General features: G+C 36.2%; 4 protein-coding genes across 9 annotated transcripts; all 4 read right to left on the reverse strand.

The window, feature by feature from the left end:
- Positions 1–236: 236 nt before the first annotated feature.
- Positions 237–3,510, reverse strand: LOC130415903 (C3a anaphylatoxin chemotactic receptor-like). Its single transcript, XM_056741906.1, has 4 exons — positions 3,420–3,510; positions 1,956–2,013; positions 930–1,455; positions 237–834 (listed from the first exon to the last, which is right to left on the reverse strand). Exons 3-4 carry the CDS (start codon positions 1,452–1,454, stop codon positions 313–315), a joined length of 1,047 nt encoding a protein of 348 aa, XP_056597884.1. The 5' UTR covers position 1,455; positions 1,956–2,013; positions 3,420–3,510; the 3' UTR covers positions 237–312.
- Positions 3,511–4,552: 1,042 nt separating this feature from the next.
- On the reverse strand, positions 4,553–8,642 carry LOC130415250 (C3a anaphylatoxin chemotactic receptor-like). Of its 3 annotated transcripts, none has more exons than XM_056740817.1 (3): positions 8,579–8,642; positions 5,769–6,337; positions 4,553–5,673 (listed from the first exon to the last, which is right to left on the reverse strand). In XM_056740817.1, the coding sequence occupies exons 2-3, from the start codon at positions 6,282–6,284 to the stop codon at positions 5,152–5,154; spliced, it is 1,038 nt and encodes a 345-aa protein (XP_056596795.1). In that variant the 5' UTR covers positions 6,285–6,337; positions 8,579–8,642; the 3' UTR covers positions 4,553–5,151. The 3 variants fall into 3 exon arrangements, with proteins under 3 accessions (XP_056596795.1, XP_056596794.1, XP_056596793.1); XM_056740816.1 differs by lacking the exon at positions 8,579–8,642 and adding an exon at positions 6,733–8,386 and having other exon boundaries at positions 5,769–6,285; XM_056740815.1 differs by lacking the exon at positions 8,579–8,642 and adding an exon at positions 6,733–8,386.
- A 331-nt stretch (positions 8,643–8,973) lies between these two features.
- Positions 8,974–12,734, reverse strand: LOC130415249 (C3a anaphylatoxin chemotactic receptor-like). Of its 4 annotated transcripts, none has more exons than XM_056740811.1 (4): positions 12,617–12,734; positions 10,944–11,091; positions 10,092–10,602; positions 8,974–9,896 (listed from the first exon to the last, which is right to left on the reverse strand). In XM_056740811.1, the coding sequence occupies exons 2-4, from the start codon at positions 11,081–11,083 to the stop codon at positions 9,414–9,416; spliced, it is 1,134 nt and encodes a 377-aa protein (XP_056596789.1). In that variant the 5' UTR covers positions 11,084–11,091; positions 12,617–12,734; the 3' UTR covers positions 8,974–9,413. The 4 variants fall into 4 exon arrangements, with proteins under 4 accessions (XP_056596789.1, XP_056596791.1, XP_056596790.1 ...); XM_056740813.1 differs by having other exon boundaries at positions 10,092–10,736; positions 10,944–11,016; positions 12,617–12,669; XM_056740812.1 differs by lacking the exon at positions 12,617–12,734 and adding an exon at positions 11,722–11,787 and having other exon boundaries at positions 10,944–11,020.
- Positions 12,735–14,684: 1,950 nt separating this feature from the next.
- On the reverse strand, positions 14,685–20,332 carry LOC130415652 (formyl peptide receptor 2-like). Its single transcript, XM_056741494.1, has 3 exons — positions 20,203–20,332; positions 17,778–18,306; positions 14,685–17,332 (listed from the first exon to the last, which is right to left on the reverse strand). The coding sequence occupies exons 1-3, from the start codon at positions 20,304–20,306 to the stop codon at positions 16,826–16,828; spliced, it is 1,140 nt and encodes a 379-aa protein (XP_056597472.1). The 5' UTR covers positions 20,307–20,332; the 3' UTR covers positions 14,685–16,825.
- Positions 20,333–20,369: the final 37 nt, after the last annotated feature.

Consider the following 20,369-nt stretch of genomic DNA (forward strand, 5'->3'; position numbering starts at 1 on the left):
ATAGTTTAGCCTTGTGATTAAGATAAAATGTTTTACAATTTGTACCAATGTAACAGTTACAGTTGACCAATTATTATATAAAAAACAATTGCAAAGGACATACTAAAAATATCATGCATGCATATGTAATAGTAAAAAAATGACAAATAACAGCTAAAATTTGTAAACACAGCATTTACAGTATGTAATGAGATAAATAATGAGATATGTCTTTGAGTAATAAGCTTAGTTTGAATTTTAGCTCAGCAACCATTGACAGCAAATGAAAAGTGACACAATGTGCACACTTGTTTGATAAAAAATGTCATGCTTTTAATCCGTAGTCACAGAAACTGGTGTGTGGTGAACTTCATCATCTGCCTTTGGAACAGAATTCAAACTTTCATCCACAGTGCCTTTCTGGGACAGAGTTTGACCTTCTTCTGTAAGAGCTCTGTGAAAAACGGCTAACAGACTTTGATTGCACCGTTGACTGAGATCCAGACCCATACAGAAGTACAGCACTGGGTTCACGCAGCTGTTGAAATATGCTAAGTTTGAAGCCATGCGCCATCCTAACTGTACAGACCAGTGTTTTTTATTCATTAGCTTAACAAGACCTAGGATGTGGTATGGGAACCAACAGAAGAAAAAGGCAAAAACCACTAAGGCAAGAATCCGAAGAGGTTTCGCTTTTCCAGTGAGTCGCGTCCTGCATATCCCAATAGCTGCTAGTGTGTAACAGGTAAAGATCACCAGGAAAGGTAACAGAAATCCACATATGAAACGAAGGTAGAAGTACACATACTTAGCAGAATTTTCTCTGCCTTCTTTCTCTTCTTCTTTTACACTTACCTGCAAATTTTAAATAACAGGAATAATCAACTTTGTCAGTAATTCTTTAACATCCAAATCAAGAGAAAGCACTTGTGTAAACAGAGAGTTCTGACCTTAAATGAGCATTGGCTCAAGTTGTTATTTTTAGTGTAGACCCCGCGATACACAAAATACGGCGAACTGAAGATAATCGCCACAATCCAAACCCACAAACTGATCACACGAGCAGCACACAACGTCCGTCTCTTCCTCGTGAACACCGGACGCCACACGCAGAGCACTCGATCCACACTGATAACAGCCAGCAGGAAAACACTGCAGAACATGTTGGTATATTTGAATAAGCCAGTTAACTTGCAGAGAAAGTCTCCAAAAGGCCAGTATTCAACCAAAACTTTGACAAGTGAAGTCACTTGTGTAATGCAGAAGATCAGGTCAGCTATGGCCAGGTTGACCAGCCATACGTTGGTGACATTGGGTTTCATACGGAAGCCGGCCACCAAGATGACCACAGAGTTCCCAGTTGTGCCCAGGAGAACAATGATGATGTAAAAAACGGTGTCCATTGTAGTTTGTTCATGGTGGGTTGAGACATTGGAGACACTGGAGTGATGGGGGACAGTTGTATTGGAGACCATTCTGTTTGCAAAACAGAAATTATTTTGTGGAAAAAAAGATCCACAGCTGCTGTCATATCACTTCAATGTGTACGAACAAGAATTAAACATATACAAAGGTACACAGGTGCATGAATTACACAAAAACTCCATCGTTTAGACTTTTTTTGTTACATTGTAACTTTCTTCGACTGTACAATGTGCAAAAGGTAGATGTAAACAAATTCTGTTTTATTATGTCCCCATATTTGCAATCCAACACTGTGTAAAAAATTCTAAAGATTTTACTTCAAAATACTATTTCCATTTCACTACATATGTTCAATTTGTTATTATGCACATGAATGAATTATGTTTCATGCACTAAAACTCTTTATCAGACATTCTTTTTGTGCTTTATTTTTACATAATATAAATGAGCTTAAACAACGTTACAATTAGCTACAGAAAACATTTTAAATTGCATGGACTTAGTTTAAAAAGAGTGTACATATGTCATGAATTGTGCTGTGATGGTTTTACCTGTACACAATGTCAATAAGTGTTTGTCACCCAATCCTGCATAATCCTCTGAATGTGTCTGTGTAGATGAAAATGTATATGAATATCAAGAGATCTGTTTCATCTGTGTTTTGTGTTTCGTAGCCTCAGCTCTCAATTAACACATTTTTTTCATATTTTGTTGAGTAAGACGTTTCTGCCAACAGAAATGTTGCAGAAGCAAAAACGCAAGCAAAATTGTCTAAGTGTTTTAGCAAACAGGAAACATGCTAGGCAACCCACCAATTTACTGATTTTGAATACAACTAAATGTAACAAAGCTTTACCCTTACCCTCACAGAAAACATTATTTTCACATAATTGTTAATGACATTTATTCCAAATGTTCCCAAAAGTAAAAATTTGTTGGATTTAAATTATTTTACCAGACAATTTTGTGAAAGAACTGTCTTTAAATGTAGGACAGAGCGAACTCTGGTGGCTTAAACATATTTAAATGTGGAGGCATAATTGAATGATAATAAAGTATTAAGATTCGTTTAACACTAGTGGAGTCCACAACATAACAGTACATAGGAACGATTTCGTCGGTTTTACTTCAAAGAGATTTTTTCCAGCTGATCAAATTGTGAAACTGAGCTTTCAATAAACATTGTAAAGTGCGCTAGTGGAGGATGGGATTGTAACATGGTAGCTACAATATAAATGGCCATATTCAGTTATTTATTATGACCATATAGGCTATTTCAATATTGCATTAAAGTATTATTTTACTTCTAGACTTTAAAAAAGTGAATTCTTCTTTGAATCTTTTAGACTGTTCACATTTTGGCCCACAAACAAATAGACAGGGACAAGTTTTGAGAAACTCTAGCCTAATTTAATTATTTCCTGATAGCCATATTAACTCTGAAACCTGTTCAAGAAACAAAAAGGATTACAGCACAAGAGACGTCATGCTCAAATCATTCGTTATTTTGCCCACAGGCTGCATTTACAGAAAACATAAATGATTAGTTCACATACCGAGTCTTCGGGTTCAAGTCGAACGTTCTTTTGTCACGTGATTTGACAGATGCGTGTTTAATGTATTACATACAAAAATAACTTATCTCATGACTTCCCTTACGAATAATCATGCAGTTGTAACTCTTGTTTTTGATGCATTTCTGTAAAGTTATGTTTTTATAATTCTTTAACAATTTTGAGTCACTCACGCAATAAGGTTTACAGGTTGCTGTTTTTTTACTAAAAAGCCTCATGCGGTTAGCAAAGTACATTAATAGGCTATTGAAATCATTTAAATGTGCAGTTATTTAATAAGAGATCACTTGTGTAAAATATGCATTTGAAATAAATGTTTGACTTTGCTTGTGTTACTTAAGTTTACAATTTGCCAGCACAGTTCCTATGGAAAAGTTATTTATTAAGATAAATTCAAAACACATGCAGAAATCAACAAGAAACATTTATTAATATACTTACAGAAAAACAGAACGGTAGGCTACGTTTTAGAGAAGATATTTATTGCACATATCTTTTGACCATTTTATAATATTTCTTCCTATAAAACAACATATAAGCACATACTGATGATCCGGGAAGCGGTCACGTCGTTAAAGACTCGGACTCGAAGACTCCGGTACAGGCTTGCAGGTTTGCCTGCGGAAATATTTGACAAAAGAACGGAAGGGCTCGGACACGATGACTCGAGAGACGAACTAATCATTAATGTTTCTGATACAATGTTGCACATGCGCGGTCAACACAAAATGAACGAATCACTCTCTGACAGACTCGTTACTCCCGAGTTATGTTAAAGATTCGAACGTAAAAAACGTCTAGGGGGCTTAGCGTTTAGCCTACAAAAAACTTGATAGACAACCAATCAATTGACTGATTTTTATTTTTTGATAATGAAGCCTAACCCTCACAGAAACGGGTGTACGCGTGTTCACTACTCTGGATGGGTTAAAAGCAGAGGTCGTTTCGGGTGTGGGTCACCATATCTGACTAATTTGTCACTTTCACTTTTTTAAATGAAGCAGAGAGCGGTCTCTGGTGGTGAGGACTGTCAATGCAGGCTTAAAAATAATTAAATGTAGACGCATAATAAAGTATTAAGATAACATAACAGTAGATAGGAATAATTTCAACAGTCTCACGGGAATTCGTGAAATTGCCACGAACCGTAATCTTTTAATTCGTGTTAATCAACACGAATTTCCCCCTTTTTTCGTGTCAGTCGCCCTGCATGAGTTTTCATCAAAAGTACTTTAATACCTAAAGTATTTGCGACTTCTTTTGATATCAGGTTTGAAATATATAAATGTTCATACACACGCGGTCTTTGTAATGAAAAATTGTCGTGCTGATGACACCAAAAAAAGCTGAAATTCGTAAATTTTGTGCTAATTTAACGAATTCCCATGAGACTGGGTTAGCCTATGTCTTCTACTCATAGAGACACGACCACAAATGTGCACAGTTTCCTGGATACATCAAACCCACAAAAGTACATAATTCAAAAATGTGTTCCTTTGTTTTTCTTGTGGTTTAGTCTTTGCATAATTTATTTATGCACACAAAAGAACATCTGTAGCTCATGCTTTCCCAGTAGCTTTATTATACAGTCAAATATGATTAACATTGTAGTAAATAGTGTGTATGTGTGTGTCTTTCTGTGTTTACATTTTCCAAAAGATAAGAAAAAAAATACAAATGAAACTTTTTATGTATTTCAGGACACAAAACAGAAACAAGTGGACAATTGTATACACTGAAAGTACAGTCACTTTGGATAAAACATCAAATGCATAAATGTGTAGTTTCAAACAGAAAAAGGAAAAAATATGGTGTGTAGAAGAGGGTTCACTAAAATAAAACTAAAAATGTAAGTCATTTAATAGTTTAGCCTTGTGATTACGATAAAATGTTTTACAATTTGTACCAATGTAACAGTAACAGTTGACCATTTATTATATAGAAAACAATTGCAAAGGACATACTAAAAATATCATGCATGCATATGTTATAGTAAAAAAATGACGTATAAAAGCTAAAATTTGTGAACACAGCATTTACAGTATGTAGTGAGATAAATAATGAGATATGTCTTTGAGTAATAAGCTTCGTTTGAATTTTAGCTCAGCAACCATTGACAGCAAATGAAAAGTGACACAATGTGCACACTTGTTTGATAAAAAATGTCATGCTTTTAATCCGTAGTCACAGAAACTGGTGTGTGGTGAACTTCATCATCTGCCTTTGGAACAGAATTCAACCTTTCATCCACAGTGCCTTTCTGGGACAGAGTTTGACCTTCTTCTGTAAGAGCTCTGTGAAAAACGGCTAACAGACTTTGATTGCACCGTTGACTGAGATCCAGACCCATACAGAAGTACAGCACTGGGTTCACGCAGCTGTTGAAATATGCTAAGTTTGAAGCCATGCGCCATCCTAACTGTACAGACCAGTGTTTTTTATCCATTAGCTTAACAAGACCTAGGATGTGGTATGGGAACCAACAGAAGAAAAAGGCAAAAACCACTAAGGCAAGAATCCGAAGAGGTTTCGCTTTCCCAGTGAGTCGCGTCCTGCGTATCCCAATAGCTGCTAGTGTGTAACAGGTAAAGATCACCAGGAAAGGTACCAGAAATCCACATATGAAACGAAGGTAGAAGTAAACATACTTAGCAGAATTTTCTCTGCCTTCTTCCTCTTCTTCTTTTACACTTACCTGCAAATTTTAAGTAATACGAATGATCAAGTTTGTGAGTAATTCTTTAACATCCAAATCAAGAGAAAGCACTTGTGTAAACAGAGAGTTCTGACCTTAAATGAGCATTGGCTCAAGTTGTTATTTTTAGTGTAGAGCCCGCGATACACAAAATACGGCGAACTGAAGATAATCGCCACAATCCAAACCCACAAACTGATCACACGAGCAGCACACAACGTCCGTGTCTTCCTCATGAACACCGGACGCCACACGCAGAGCACTCGATCCACACTGATAACAGCCAGCAGGAAAACACTGCAGAACATGTTGGTATATTTGAATAAGCCAGTTAACTTGCAGAGAAAGTCTCCAAAAGGCCAGTAGTCAACCACAACACTGACAAGTGAAGTCACTCGTGTTAAGCAGAAGATCAGGTCAGCTATGGCCAGGTTAACCAGCCATACGTTGGTGACGTTGGGTTTCATACGGAAGCCGGCCACATTGATGACCACAGAGTTCCCAGTGGTGCCCAGGAGAATAATAATGATGTAGACAACGGTGTCCATTGTAGTTTGATAATGGTGAATTAAGATAATGGAGTAATGGAGGAAAGATGTAATGGAGATCATTCTAGAAGCAAGACATACTGTTTAAATTCTGCGGGTAAAAACATCCTCAGCTTCTGTTGAAACAGCAAAGTGCAAAGAATTTTCTTTTTTTTATCAAATGCAGATTTCATCCATCTGAACATTTTTGCTGTCCAATATGTTCTCTAAACATAAGAACTGCTTTCAAGGAGAAACCTTTATATAAGCCGATTAAATGTATATTAAAGAATCAATAATAATGTGAATTAATTTTTATCACTATTTAAATGAATAAAGTTCTTTCAATGAAGTGCATGTCTGATGCACTAACATTGTGGTGCAAAACCATTTGCATTTTCTCCTTTATCATATTTATAAAGCATTTTATATAACATGGACTGCATTACAAATGGATTGTAAGAAAACATACTCGTGCAAAAAAAGGAAGAAGTAAAAACAGATGTCATGAATTGCTGTGTGTTGGTCTTACCTGCACACAATGCCAATAAGTCCTAGTCACTAAGCAGCCAATTCTGCAAAATCCTGAATGTAATAAAAATTGAATATGAAGTCATCCTTGTTTTCATCAGTGTTTGTTAAAGCAGCATTCAGATGTTAATGAGCATCTTTGTTGAGTCATTCAGATGTGTCTGCCTACAGGAGGTGGGAGGAGATGTTGCACAAGCAAAAACACAGCAAAATGTATGTTTTATTCGCTAAATGTGGTCTCGAACACATTTTGATTTTAAAACTGGGACAAAATTGAATAATACATTTTAATGTCTAAACCCAAGAAAACATTCTTTATTTAGCTATACACAGATCTTCAATACGGTGCATTATAAATCTTCCCAATAGAAAAATCAGTTGGATTAAGGTTACATTTGAGCAGTGATGTATAAAGTACCAAAGCAATACGGGAGTAAAAGTAAAAAATATCTTGCCAGAAAATTACTTTGGTCGAAGGAAAGGTAACCTTTTAGAATATGACTTGAGTAAAAGTCTTAAAGTAACAGATCAATATTGTTCTTCAGTATCAAAAGAGGGCTACTTTTAAATGAAATATGCTCAAGAATTTAAAGTAAAATTCAAGCAAACGTTTTTTAGCATGAAGATAAAAAATGGTGCTTACTATACATAGAAATTTACAACTTTGAAAAAGCTCTGTCTCAAGCTCAGCTTATCTGGAACAACATGTTGCCAAATGGCTCAACAAAATACAAGTTCAGAAACCACATCTAGTAAACTTTACTTAATAAATTAGGACTTTATAAAAGTGTAGTTCCCTCCCAACCCAAATATAATAACTCTAAGAGAACCATTTGAAACAAAATCTGTCTGGCCCTTACTTCTTTCTTTCCTCGCAAACAAACCAGTCATTTGATAATTCATTGAAACTGAAAAATGTGCTGTTTATCTTTAAAAGCAGCAAATAACAACCTTATGTTGAAATGAACCGCAGAGGGCACCTTTTTGCACTTGCACATTGAGCATTAACCAATGATGGTTCAGCACTGTTCAGTAAAAGTCTGCAGAAATATAAAGACTCAATAGTACAGATACACAAAAAAAAACTTATGTAAATTACTTAAGTATTTTTACTTCGTTACATTACAACACTGCGTTTTGCGCACAAATTTGTCCCCAATACAATAATTAACAGGTGGCAAGTAAATGAAATGTTTTTGATGTAGGAAAGAGCGTCCTCTGGTGGTGAGGATTAGACCTGCAGGCTCGGACTCAATGTCGATTAAAGGCACAAAATGTAATAATGGTGTTATGAAATATCGAAAATATCACTTGCACAGTGTGATATATTTCATGCAGGTTTGTGCTTAATTTATCCCAAATTTTCCCAAGAATGTGCAATTCCAGAGAAATTCCGATTTAAAATATTGGCCCGTCCCTTGTCTCCATTGTATTTGTCGCATATCAGTGACTTAATATCCGCTGCTCCGCACTACTCAGTGTCCGGTTTTAGAAACTACGGCAACACGCAAATGCAGAAGTGATTAAACAGCATCTGGGACGTAGTCAGCATCTTTTGTATTGTTATTATGGATCACGATTACTCTTTGGCGTATAAAGGACACCCCAAAAAGCGTAAATGTTGGCCAATTGAGGCAAGCAGATTTACAGACAAACGAAGAAATAAACCAAAGATTAATATCGGCGTGGCGTTTTCTAAATGGAGAGAATTTAGCGATCAATTTAGACAGAGATTCCGCTCTCGCACTTATTTTAATAGACATATAATCAAAAAATATGTTGTACACAAAATACTCATGCTCAGATTATTTAATCACGTAAAACTGTAAAGCATTTCGATAGCCTACCAGATCAATTGACAAAGTCCAATATCAGTCGCGGCCTAATTTAGCATTATATTCCACGTTTCTTGCAAAATAATCCATTACGATGACATACAATAAAATTCATTCATTATCTCGTCCGTGAACATGATGCGCGATGTCCATGCATTGAGGTTTGAACGATGGCCAAAATATACCAATCCTTTTCTTCTCACAGCCTGGATAAACACTCCCACATTTTTCCTCCATGTGTTTGTTTGTTTTTCCATGGCTTCTTCATCTCTGCATATTTTTTTCTGGAAGTGGTCAGCCGTGTCTATAGGTCATTTTCAGTTCCTTCATTTTAAAGTCATACATAATGTGTGTCTGTTGGTCTGTCTCTGTGTGTCTTCGTCCAAATAATAACAATAGCAAAGATATACAAAAGATACTTTTAGTGTATTTCAGGACACAATAATTGTTATTATTTATCCATTAATTGATTTTTTGGTTGTTGAAAAAGTACCATGCATGTAGTAAAATGAATACAACAACATTATTCCTCTTTATAGTTGTACTGAATCCTTTAAAAATTTGTCAGAGAGTTAGTAGGGCAGTGCATGCGTGAACAATTATAATTTTCTGCCAAACTTACAGAAACATGACAAAGACACCAAAAACAGGTCAACAATGCAGAAAAAATAACAACATTTTTTGGGGGAAAAAACACATTTGTAAATGAATTGCTTGGATTATGGTGAGTGAAACAATATAAAAAAATATGACTTCATGCTTTATCAAAATACAAATGATGTGGTTGTCAGATAATTTCAGAAGTAACTCTGTACACTCGTCTAATGAAAAATGTCATTTACTTAATCTATATAGACCCAGATGTGTGGTGAGCTGTACCATGAGCACTGAAACGTCCATCCACAGTGGTGTCCACACTATGGCCTTCTTCTTCAAGAGCCCTATGAAAAACGCCTAACAGACTTTGATTGCAGCGTTGCCTGAGATCCAGACCCATACAGAAGTACAGCACGGGGTTCACGCAGCTGTTGAAATAAGCTACATTTGAAGCCATATTCCATCCAGACTTGACAGCCGGATGGTTTTTATTCATCAGCTTTATAAGACCTAGGATGTGGTATGGGGCCCAGCAACAGAAAAACGCCATAACCACTAAAGCAAGGATCCGAAGAGGTTTTGCTTTTCCATTGAGTCGCGTCCTGCGTATCCCAACAGCAGCTAGTGTGTAGCAGGTGAAGATCACCAAGAAAGGTACCAGGAATCCACAGAAGAAGCGAATGTAGTAGTAAACATACTTTGCTGAACTTTCTTCATCTACTTTTACATTTTCCTGCAAATAATAGAAAATATAATTTTTGGGTTTGTCACTCATTTTTAAGCATGACATACACTACACAGTGAAACTGATCAGGAATGAAACACATCTTTTAGGGACATACATGATCAGTTTTTCTAATTAAAAGGTGGTTAATGCAGTGATGTAAGAAGTAAATTGACTGTATCCTATTTGTAAGGCTGTTCTAACCTTTAATGAGCACTTGCTCATGTTGTTCTTGTCAGGGTAGACGTCCCGATACACAAAATATGGTGAACTGAATATCATCGCCACCATCCAAACCCCTAAACTGACTACACGTGACGCACACAACGTTCTTCTCTTCTTAGTGAACACCGGACGCCACACGCATAGCACTCGATCCAAACTTATCACGGCCAGCAGGAAAACACTGCAGAACATGTTGCCGTACTTGAAGAAGCCATTGAACTTGCAGATGAAGACCCCGAAAGGCCAGTGGTCAAAGAAAATATATTTGATGAGCTGAGTAATTCGGGTCAAGCAGAAGATCAGGTCAGCCACGGCTAGGTTGATCAGCCACACGTTGGTTACCTTGGGTTTCATACGGAAGCCGGCCACCCAGATGACCACAGAGTTCCCAGTGATGCCTAGGAGAACAATGATGGCGTAGAAAATAATTTCCACTGTACTTTTCTCCTGGCTTGACACTTTGGAGTCACCAGTTGTAGTGGAACTCATTCTACATGCAAAACAGATACAACCATCATTTTTTCATGTTCAAAGAACCTGGATAGCTTTCCTGTTGCTCGGTGGTTAGAGCAGGGCGTTAGCAGTGCCGACGTCATGGGTTCGATCCCTGGGACTGCACGTATTCTGATACAAATGTGTAGTATAATGCAATGTTAGTTGCGTTGGATAAAAGCGTCTGCTAAATGCGTAAATGTAAAACTAATGTAAATGGATAGCTTTGACAAACACTTATTTTAGACACTGGTTAATGCTTGACAGTTACAAAAACAACTTCATATTGCATGGGCTGGGTTAAAAATATATTGCAAAAACATACTTAAAGAATCATACCTGTAATGTGAATAAGTGGTCACTGTTTCACTATTGTTTAGAACAGCAAGATCGCCTGTCGAGTCATTCAGAACTGTCTTTCCAGGAAGTGGGTGGAGAATGTTCACAAACAATATCATCATCATCATCATTATCATCATGTCTAAATCTACAAAATTATGTCGAAAGCATAACATTAGCAAATCTTTTTAAATAGTTACAAAATGTAGACCACTTATATTTTAGTTTAATTAAAAAACCTAATAGATACAAAAATGAAATATACATTTTTACAGATTCTCATATTTATTATATTTATTTATTGGTCCAATATTTCTTTACTAAACTTATTGTTTTTGGTTGTTTTGCAACACTTTCTCACCTGGTGCTTAAAGATGATTACTGAGACAAAATTATTTAACATTTCAATTTAATGCTCAATAATGGCATATGGAACATAAAGCATTGTTTTTTTCTGTACAGCTGCATTTTCTAAATTCATATTAATAAACAAATTTATAATTTAATTGAATTATGAATTAAAGTTTTCAAGGTAATATAATACACTTTTTAACATTTTGGTGCAATTTCAACCATTAAAATGTTTAATAGGTTTTACATGTAACTTTATTGCATAAATATGTCAAACAAAGCCATAAAAATGGCAAAAACAGATGGCCATGCACAACTAGTACATTATTACATTGAAATATTATTTTTTGTCCATTAGATCTTTAACAGAGTTGACTTGTCTTGGTGGGACCAGTTCAACAATAGAGGCCACAAAAAATAGACTTACCTCTTTTCCCATTTATTTCTCCTCTTCACAGAGAGATGAAAATAAAGGAAGCTTCACACAACATGCATATATAGTCCATGACAAAGTAAATGCACTGTTACCCCACTTCCCCCTATGTGTAATAATGTTTTTTTTTTCATATGGTTACATTTTTGCATAATTTATTTCCGTATGTGGCCATCCATGTGAAGCTAATGGTTTCTATGTAACTTCATTATTCAGTCAAATTTGATGCACACCGATAAATACTGTGCGTCTGTGTGAACTGCTTGTCCAACGGAAAACAATGAAATAGATCTACAAGTTACACTTTCCAGGGTCCACTTACATTGAAACACTAGAAATACTTTTGGACGAAATAGCTTATGTGCATGTGTGTGTGGTTGTTGTGAAATTTGACCACACAGCTTTGTGTTTTGTTTGTGTAACTTTTTAGGTGTTAAATTCACTTTCAACATATATCGTACTTTCCCCAAGTAGAGTAAACTGGTGTCCTATTATTTTAAAAGCCATAAAAGCACAAATGCCCTCTTATGCTGAGTGAGAACTGTTAGATATAATAATCTCATGTAAAATTTACATAACACAATGACAGCATAGCTATATATACTTTGTATACTTTTTTCTCACTTTTTAAATTAATGTTAGTCTGAAATGTATTCCTCAAGCTCAACCATTTAACCATTTTTTCATTTAAGGTGAATAAATATATGTTGCATTAATAACTAAACTTTTGTGACCCGTTTCTGGTGTAAAGAAACATTGTACTAAAAGGAAGTACAAAGTAACATTTTGTAACAAATACAAAATAAATAAATAATATAAGAAGCAATTTTGCAGTAAATAGCAGACATGCAGACATGTAAATAGAAGATTATCTGGGTCACCAACCTACCAGAAAGCAGAGGTCTTTGCAGTCATCACAGACAAGAATTATTTGGAATCAGCTCAGTGACCTTTAAAGTTCATAAAAGAAAAAAATTAATTAAGAAAAAATGGAAATGTTGTGCAAGGAATGTAAAGTGGAGGACAGAAACATAAGAGCAAAGTTCTCTTTTTTTCAAAGTTCCACTTTGTCATGAGTTCTTAACATTTCTGTCAGGGGATTTCTGGTTGATGTATTCTAAGAAGGCTGTTCTGTTTCAGCTGAAAAGAACAAAAAATTGGATTTAAAAATAAAATAATAGACATATACCTCAGACATTGTAAACAGTCATTCTGTCAAGATCAAAAATGATTGAATATAAGCATACAATTTAGATTGGCAGTATGGTTCTGTTCTGGGCTAAACTTCCCGCCCATCCATACAGCCAGCAGTAGCGTTGTTAACCACCACACAAACCACGCAAATAGGGCCCACAAGCTTGGGGGCCCCCTAGTGGCTAAAAGGCGGTAAAATCATTTGACACTTGATTTAGACACGTATCAAAGCGGTGCTCAAAAACGAAAGAAACCAAAAGATAATCAATCTTAAACTAATTTTACGGATATAGCAAAACAATGCTAAGAAAAGAAGCACGAAAAGAAGAATCTTGCACCTTTTACTTTCTTATACTGTAGCTAAAAGCATTCTGTATTATTCTGAATCAACTAAGGACACGTTCCATCCCAAAACCAAGGAGGTTAATTCTTATAACAAACTGTATAGAATGTTGTGCTGTTATGTTGTTCAATATAAAATAAATCCAGTTTATATTTATATGTGTATATGTCTCATTAATTCCATGTACTCAATACTGCTTTGCAATTCAAACAAAAATGTGTGGGTGGCCTCAGGTCTTGACTTTGCTTAGGGCCCTCAAAATGGTAAAGTAGCCCCTGACAGCCAGCATGAATAAGAGCATGCAGGGAGTACGGTGATAACCCCCCTTAGTGTAAACAGAAAAGAAGGAAAAGACATCATTAGTTCTTAATGACATTTAAGGGTCACACATAATTTAATATAATTGACTTATGAAGAGGAATATTAACTGTAAGCAATGCAATTTAAATGTAAAATGTGGGCTGTGATTGTTTCATATTTGTACCCTGGACCACAAAACCTTAAGTAGCACAGGAATATTTGTGGCAAAAGCCAACAAAACATTTTACATCATTACAAAATTATTGATTTTTCTTTTATGCCATGAGTCATTAGGATATTAAGTAACGATCATGTTCCATGTAAATTTCCTACCGTGAGTATATCTAAACTTTATTTTTGTGTGGATGCAGCAAAATCGCTAACACAAATGTCCAAAAACACGCCTACAAACTTTAATCGCTGCTGCTCGCTCTTTAGGAAGCACCCACTGAAGTTTGGTATCGATGTTAAACATTATGGTTTCATCTATTCTCAATCAAGTCATTACAGTGGTAAACCCAGAGAGAGTGTTAAAACAAACCTGTTTCTTCTTAGCAACAGCCTGCTGCAGGGCCTGTGATCAACAATTTCAAAGGCGATTTTCTAGAGAGTAGCTTTAAATAGTTGTCTCTTGGCCAAATATTGTCCTAACAAATACATCAATGGGAAGCTTATTTTTTCAGGTTATGTATAAATCATAATTTCAAAAAAAGTAACCTTAAGTCTGGTTTTGTTATCCAGGGTCACATTTCTATAGGCAGATATCAGCTGATGGGAGCTATGACTTGTTAGAAACTAACGCTATACACTTGATTCCTTCCTATAGAAAGTTTTTCAGAAATCGCATTTTTCGATTCATTTTAGATTTTTTTTGAGACGTGCGATACTGTCATGAGGAAGTACTTCTGCAAGTTAAGCTTAAACTGTTAACAAGTCCACTTAGTTGTAACGAAGCACCTTTCAAGTAAAATGCCCATAATTCCTTTGTATGGCAGTTCATGGCGCTGTTAAAAAATAAAAACATTTAATTAAATCAAGACAAAAGAAGATATGTTTTATTATATACAATAGTATTTATTAATAGTAATAGTAAAATGAAGTATGTTTGTCAATGATACAGTTTTTAAGTAAACTCAAAAGATGAGATCTAAGGTACAAAAAGCAAATGCCAAAATCAAGGAAATATATATCTGTACACGTTTTACTATTCAATGACAGTAAAAAAATTACTATCATCCAAATTAGGGCAAAATAAACATTCCTTAATATTGAACTCCTTAATATTCAACAGTCTGTGCAATCAAATTTGGCAACTAATACAATAAAGTCTTTTTTCTCTGACTTTAAAAGTAAAAATATCTACAAAGGGACACCTGTTGGACCAGCTGTGTGTAAATTAAGCAGTAAAATGAAATCACGTATAACATGTAATTTATTGTGATTTTTATAATTCTGTATTGTTTTCAATTACCATTTGATTATTAAACCTGTTTAACTTGAAATATTTAATACATATTATGTTACTCATAGGGGGGCACGGTGGCTTAGTGGTTAGCACGTTCGCCTCACACCTCCAAGGGTGGGGGGTTCAATTCCTGCTTCCGACTTGTGTGTGTGGAGTTTGCATGTTCTCCCCGTGCCTCGGGGGTTTCCTCCGGGTACTCCGGTTTCCTCCCCTGGTCCAAAGACATGCATGGTAGGTTGATTGGCATCTCTGGAAAAAATTGTCCGTAGGGTGTGTGTGCGTGAGTGAATGAGTGAGTGTGTGTGCCCTGCGATGGGTTGGCACTCCATCCAGGGTGTATCCTGCCTTGATGCCCGATGACTCCTGAGATAGGCACAGGCTCCCCGTGACCCGAGGTAGTTCGGATAAGCGGTAGAAAATGGAATGGAATGGAATGGAATGTTACTCATAATTAGTTAGTATTCTATTTAATAAAAACATATTTTTACCGTTATTATGTTATGTAAATAAGTTTAAATTCAATAACTTATTCCAAAGATTCCCAGATGGTCTACTACTTCTGGTAGAAATTTGATGTGCAGAATGATGGGAACTCTAATGGCTGATATTACCCACAACTCACCGCGAGTAGGCAGAGTTAAGTGATGCCCCATTGCATTAATAAATAATATAAAGGATGCGTCACTAAATTAGCAAATTTAAGTTTCAATACGAAATAATGCATGAATAAATACCATAAGGGGGTCAAATGGCCCGAATACGTGTTTTTCTGTGTCTTTGGTGTGTAATAAGTTACCCATGCATGTATTAGACACGTAAAATAGCAAAAATGTAAGTGTCGGAAAAAATGATGCATGTAGGTTTGATTTGACATTTGAAGAACGCCAAAGTAAAATGTAAATGTAAATGTAAATGTAAATGTAAATTTCCGTCACACGCTTGCAGTATTCGACCAATCACTATGCACCGGTTAACTGTCCAATCATAGCACACCTCTCTTTTCTGAGCGATGAGCTTTGTAAAAAATCTGTGCGTTTCATAGGGCGGGGCTAAGAGGAGATACAAACATGCACGGTATGTGGAAAATACAGCGTTTTTAAAACTTAAATCGTGTATAAACATTGTATGACATCTAAAACAAATGAAAATGTTTGTTTTAGCCGTGTCATTTGACCCCATTAATGGAAAGAAGAGCTTCATTTTGATGTGTGTATTGGCCACACATGCCACTTCTGCTTCCTGTTCCTGTACCAGTGTGTGCAATCTCTTTTGCCATGCACTCAAAAGTATCTACTTTTCCAACACAAACACTGTACCTACTATTAGGGCTTATAAAAGAAGATGAATTGAAACGCAGTGATACAGATTTAGTTACAAACTAGCTAGAAGTTACTAAGCCTCTAGCCTCTACTTTACATTCTCATTTCACAAGGAACTTACAAATGGCTGGTGCAACCCTACCAAGGTGTTTTTTAACTTAAGTAGAAGTAATATTTATTATCTTATACCACTAGCTGGAAATAGTACAAGAACGGTTTCTAAAGATGGTGTGAATGAATTGCATATGTTACAAAAGGCGAGTAATCTTTCATTTGATGTTTTTACACATCAAGTTTCCCATGCACCATTTAACCACAAATATGAATAGTGGAGTCCACAGGATATGACCTGGTAAACAAAGTGTCTTGACTCTAGATAGAAGCATTGATAGAGAAATGATAAAAACTTGAGTATTAAAAATGAAAAGATATAGTCATCCAGCAAACATAGCCTACATCCAAACTTGAAAAACTTGATTAAACATTCGTTGTATCCACGGGTCGGTGTCGCACTTTAGTCTTTGAAACAGAGTTACAACTATCTTCAATGTTGCCCTCTTGAGACTGCACAGTTTGGCCATCTTCCATCAATGCCCTGCGATAAATACCTGACAGACTTTGCCTGAAGCGTTGCCTCATGTCCAGTCCCATGCAGAAGTAGAGCATCGGATTTATGCAGCTGTTGAAATACGCCAAGCCCTTAGCTATGGGCAGGCCCACTTTAACTGCATGGCTCTTTTTATCCACCATTTTGGCAAGAAGCAAGCAGTGGTAAGGTGCCCAACACAAGAAAAACGAACAGACCAATGCTGCAAGGATCCGGAGAGGTCGCGATTTACCGGAGAGATGCGTTCTGCTTATTCCAATTCCCGCTAGTATGTAGCAGCAGAGGATAACCAGGAAGGGCAAAAGAAATCCACATAAGAAGCGAATGCTGTACAGGGCGTTTTTGGCTGTATTATCGTTCTTCGATGACTCTTTTACCTGCAAGATTTCAGAGAAAATAAATTAAAGTATGGCAGTGATTTTTTTTAACATTATACATATTACCATGTAAGTTACAGATGGTTTCAGCAACATAAACAAACGTTATGTGTTCCAAACTCGGCGAAAAATCAATAACTATTGAGTAGTTAAGTTTATTTAAATACAATGATATACAATAACACAGTAATATAAATTTATGTTAATTAAATATGAAATAAATAGTTATATTTTCCAGCTTTTAGCACAGACTGGAAGTTACAACTTGGCAGGCGCGTGCGTACGATGAAACTGTACATGGGTAAACTATACACATTTAATACATTTTGTATTTGTAATAGATATAATATTTTTCGTATATATTTCATTTCGTATCGGAACCCAGGATTACTTTTCTAAACCATTTGATCTTTATTTAAACTTCATGCAATGCCATGTACATTACCTCCAGTGAGCACTTGCTCAAGTTTTTCTCCCCCAGGTAGACCTCCCGATACACAAAGTACGGCGAACTGAAGATCATCGCAACAATCCAAACCCCCAAACTGACCACACGTGCCGCACACAATGTCCGTCTTTCCCTGGTGAGCACTGGACGCCACACGCAGAGCACTCGATCCAAGCTTATGACGGCCAGCAGAAAAACACTGCAGAACATGTTGGCGTACTTGAAGAAGCCATTGAACTTGCAGAGGAAGACTCCAAAAGGCCAGTGGTCAAAAAAGAGCTTCTTGAGAAGGGACGTAACGCGCGTAAAGCAGAAAATCAGGTCGGCCACGGCGAGGTTCACCAACCACACGTTGGTGACGTTGGGCTTCAGACGGAAGCCGGCCACCCAGATGACCACAGAGTTCCCAGTGATGCCCAGGACAATGGTGATGGTGTAGAGGACAATGGTAACATTATCCATGATGGCATCAATGTCCACAGTAGTTTTCTCAAAGTGGCTGGAAACTTCATGTTCGGAGGTCATTCTACAAAGCAAGATAAATATAAACGCCTCTTTGAGTTCTTACAGTATAGAAGACCTGGAACCATTGTCTTTCTTTCTAGGCCTTCCTTGTCATTTTATGTCTAAAAAACATTCCAGACGACTATTTGATGTGTTAACTTTTGCGGCCAGGAAAAATATCCAGATGTCATGGACCAGTGATAAAGCCACACTCTATTAAAGAATGGCTCTTAATAATTAGAGAGATTATGGAACTGCTTATGTGTATTGTTCACTCAACAACTGACTCTTTTAACCACATATGTACAACATATCTTAATAGTATATCTTTTAGACCTGACCTAGTTTTATTTTTTGAGCGTTACTTATAGACTCTTGTATTCCTGTATTTCCCTTTTGCATTTTCGTACCCCCTCAGCTTTGCCATTTTGTTGTATATATTTGGTACTCGATTGCAATGCTCTGCTTTTGGTACCAACTTGTCAGTGGCTTGTATTATGCTTGGTGTCTGAAATGTGTATATGTCTTCGTTGTGCAAATAATAAAAAAAGTTTTATTTTAAGTTATTGTGGTAACGATTCATAGACGAACATATGCAACCACATGGTTTGCAAAGGTCTTATCAAGAACTTAAATCGACTTGTTAACACTCAATGCTCTGTGGGGTTTTGCAGTGTTTTACTGCAAGATATGTTATTTAAAAATTGTCAACTAGAAATTGTTTCCTTCCCATCATGTTCTTGTTTGCTTGCCACCCAGTTCTTACTCAGAGATAAAAATATCTGTCTGGAAAAAAAAGCTGTGAACCTTCAACCTCCAGTAGAATACAGAAGTGGATCAGTCTCAAAACAAAAAAGTGGATCAGTGTCTTTTATTAGGTACAGAGAGTCTAAAAACATTGTCTTGAAGACTTTGTCCACATGATTAAATGTATTCAATTTACTTGACATTTTACATTCTCTTATACAGAGAAGTTGCCTACTGTAACATCTCATAAACTCTTGAATGCGCAAAATATGTTTTTCCAGTCCTCTGCTGGTTAGTGAGTATCATAAGGTTGTTTAAAGTTTGGTTGCCATGCTGGCCTTAAGAGGTAGAGCACACATTAAGATAAACCTGATATAAGCAGTTGTCTGGCAACAAAGAGGTATCATTATATAGAATGAATAGTTTACTTGGAAGCTATAACAGCATCAGATCATTTCAATTACTCGGCTGATACGTAAGAGGTCACATCCTATTGATGTATTTTCATTACTGTACATCTGTGATTGCAAGGATGTCTTACATTTGGATATATACATGTTATTTTGGCATAAAAACAGGCAAGTATGCAAATTCTAAACACTTAATCTAATGATAACGTTTCAAAAAAATTAACAGACGGCTCGACCTGATTTTCCCAAGTGGTTGATGTCCTTAGGGCAACATATTTTGTTGACTTATGGACAACATTTTTATAAGTAAAACCTAAACCCACACCAAACTTAACCATAATTTACCCCTAAAATCAGAGGGAAATGATAAGTGAAAACAATGGTCTAGAAGCACCTAATCCTGGTTGGAAGATTATACTTAAAATAAACTGTAAACTGATTTCTGAAATCTGATTGGTTGATTTAAATGTTGTCCCAGGGTCAACATGATGTTTTCCTTAGGAGATCAACCACTTTGCAAAAGCAGGAGATACGAATCGCTCGTAAGGGGAAGTTTGCTTTTAATGTTAAAACAAAGAGGATTAGACAAATTAGGAAAACATAAATAAACAACAAATAAACATGACAACTAGACAAAGTAGCAGATAACTTTTGATTGCAAATCTTTCATTTTCAAATAAGTATAAAATGCATAAAAATAAGAATATTATGTATTCCTGTGAAGAATTTGTAAGGAACATGGTAATGGATGTTGTTCTTACCTGTATACACTGAATGGATGTGACTTGTCAGCACAGCAAGTCTCAAGGGCATTACTGCATAATGATTTGTGTATGTGTCCAGCAGTTTTGTGTGACTGGTTCATTCACACTTTCAATCTCTCTCTCTCTCTCTCCCTCCCTCTCCCTCTCTCTCTCTCTCTCTCTCT

This window comes from Triplophysa dalaica, chromosome 25, assembly GCF_015846415.1.
Source record: "Triplophysa dalaica isolate WHDGS20190420 chromosome 25, ASM1584641v1, whole genome shotgun sequence".
NCBI lineage: Eukaryota > Metazoa > Chordata > Actinopteri > Cypriniformes > Nemacheilidae > Triplophysa > Triplophysa dalaica.

Coding starts and splice junctions, on each gene's coding strand:
- LOC130415652 (XM_056741494.1), bottom strand. CDS start 20,306: ATGAACCAGTCACACAAAACTGCTGGACACATACACAAATCATTATGC. Junction 18,307..20,202: donor CATCCATTCAGTGTATACAG/GTAAGAACAACA, acceptor CTTGCTTTGTAG/AATGACCTCCGAACATGAAG. Junction 17,333..17,777: donor TGAGCAAGTGCTCACTGGAG/GTAATGTACATG, acceptor GAAATCTTGCAG/GTAAAAGAGTCATCGAAGAA.
- LOC130415903 (XM_056741906.1), bottom strand. CDS start 1,454: ATGGTCTCCAATACAACTGTCCCCCATCACTCCAGTGTCTCCAATGTC. Junction 835..929: donor TGAGCCAATGCTCATTTAAG/GTCAGAACTCTC, acceptor TAAAATTTGCAG/GTAAGTGTAAAAGAAGAAGA.
- LOC130415249 (XM_056740810.1), bottom strand. CDS start 11,119: ATGTTATGCTTTCGACATAATTTTGTAGATTTAGACATGATGATAATG. Junction 10,603..10,943: donor ACCACTTATTCACATTACAG/GTATGATTCTTT, acceptor TTTTGCATGTAG/AATGAGTTCCACTACAACTG. Junction 9,897..10,091: donor TGAGCAAGTGCTCATTAAAG/GTTAGAACAGCC, acceptor TATTATTTGCAG/GAAAATGTAAAAGTAGATGA.
- LOC130415250 (XM_056740817.1), bottom strand. CDS start 6,284: ATGATCTCCATTACATCTTTCCTCCATTACTCCATTATCTTAATTCAC. Junction 5,674..5,768: donor TGAGCCAATGCTCATTTAAG/GTCAGAACTCTC, acceptor TAAAATTTGCAG/GTAAGTGTAAAAGAAGAAGA.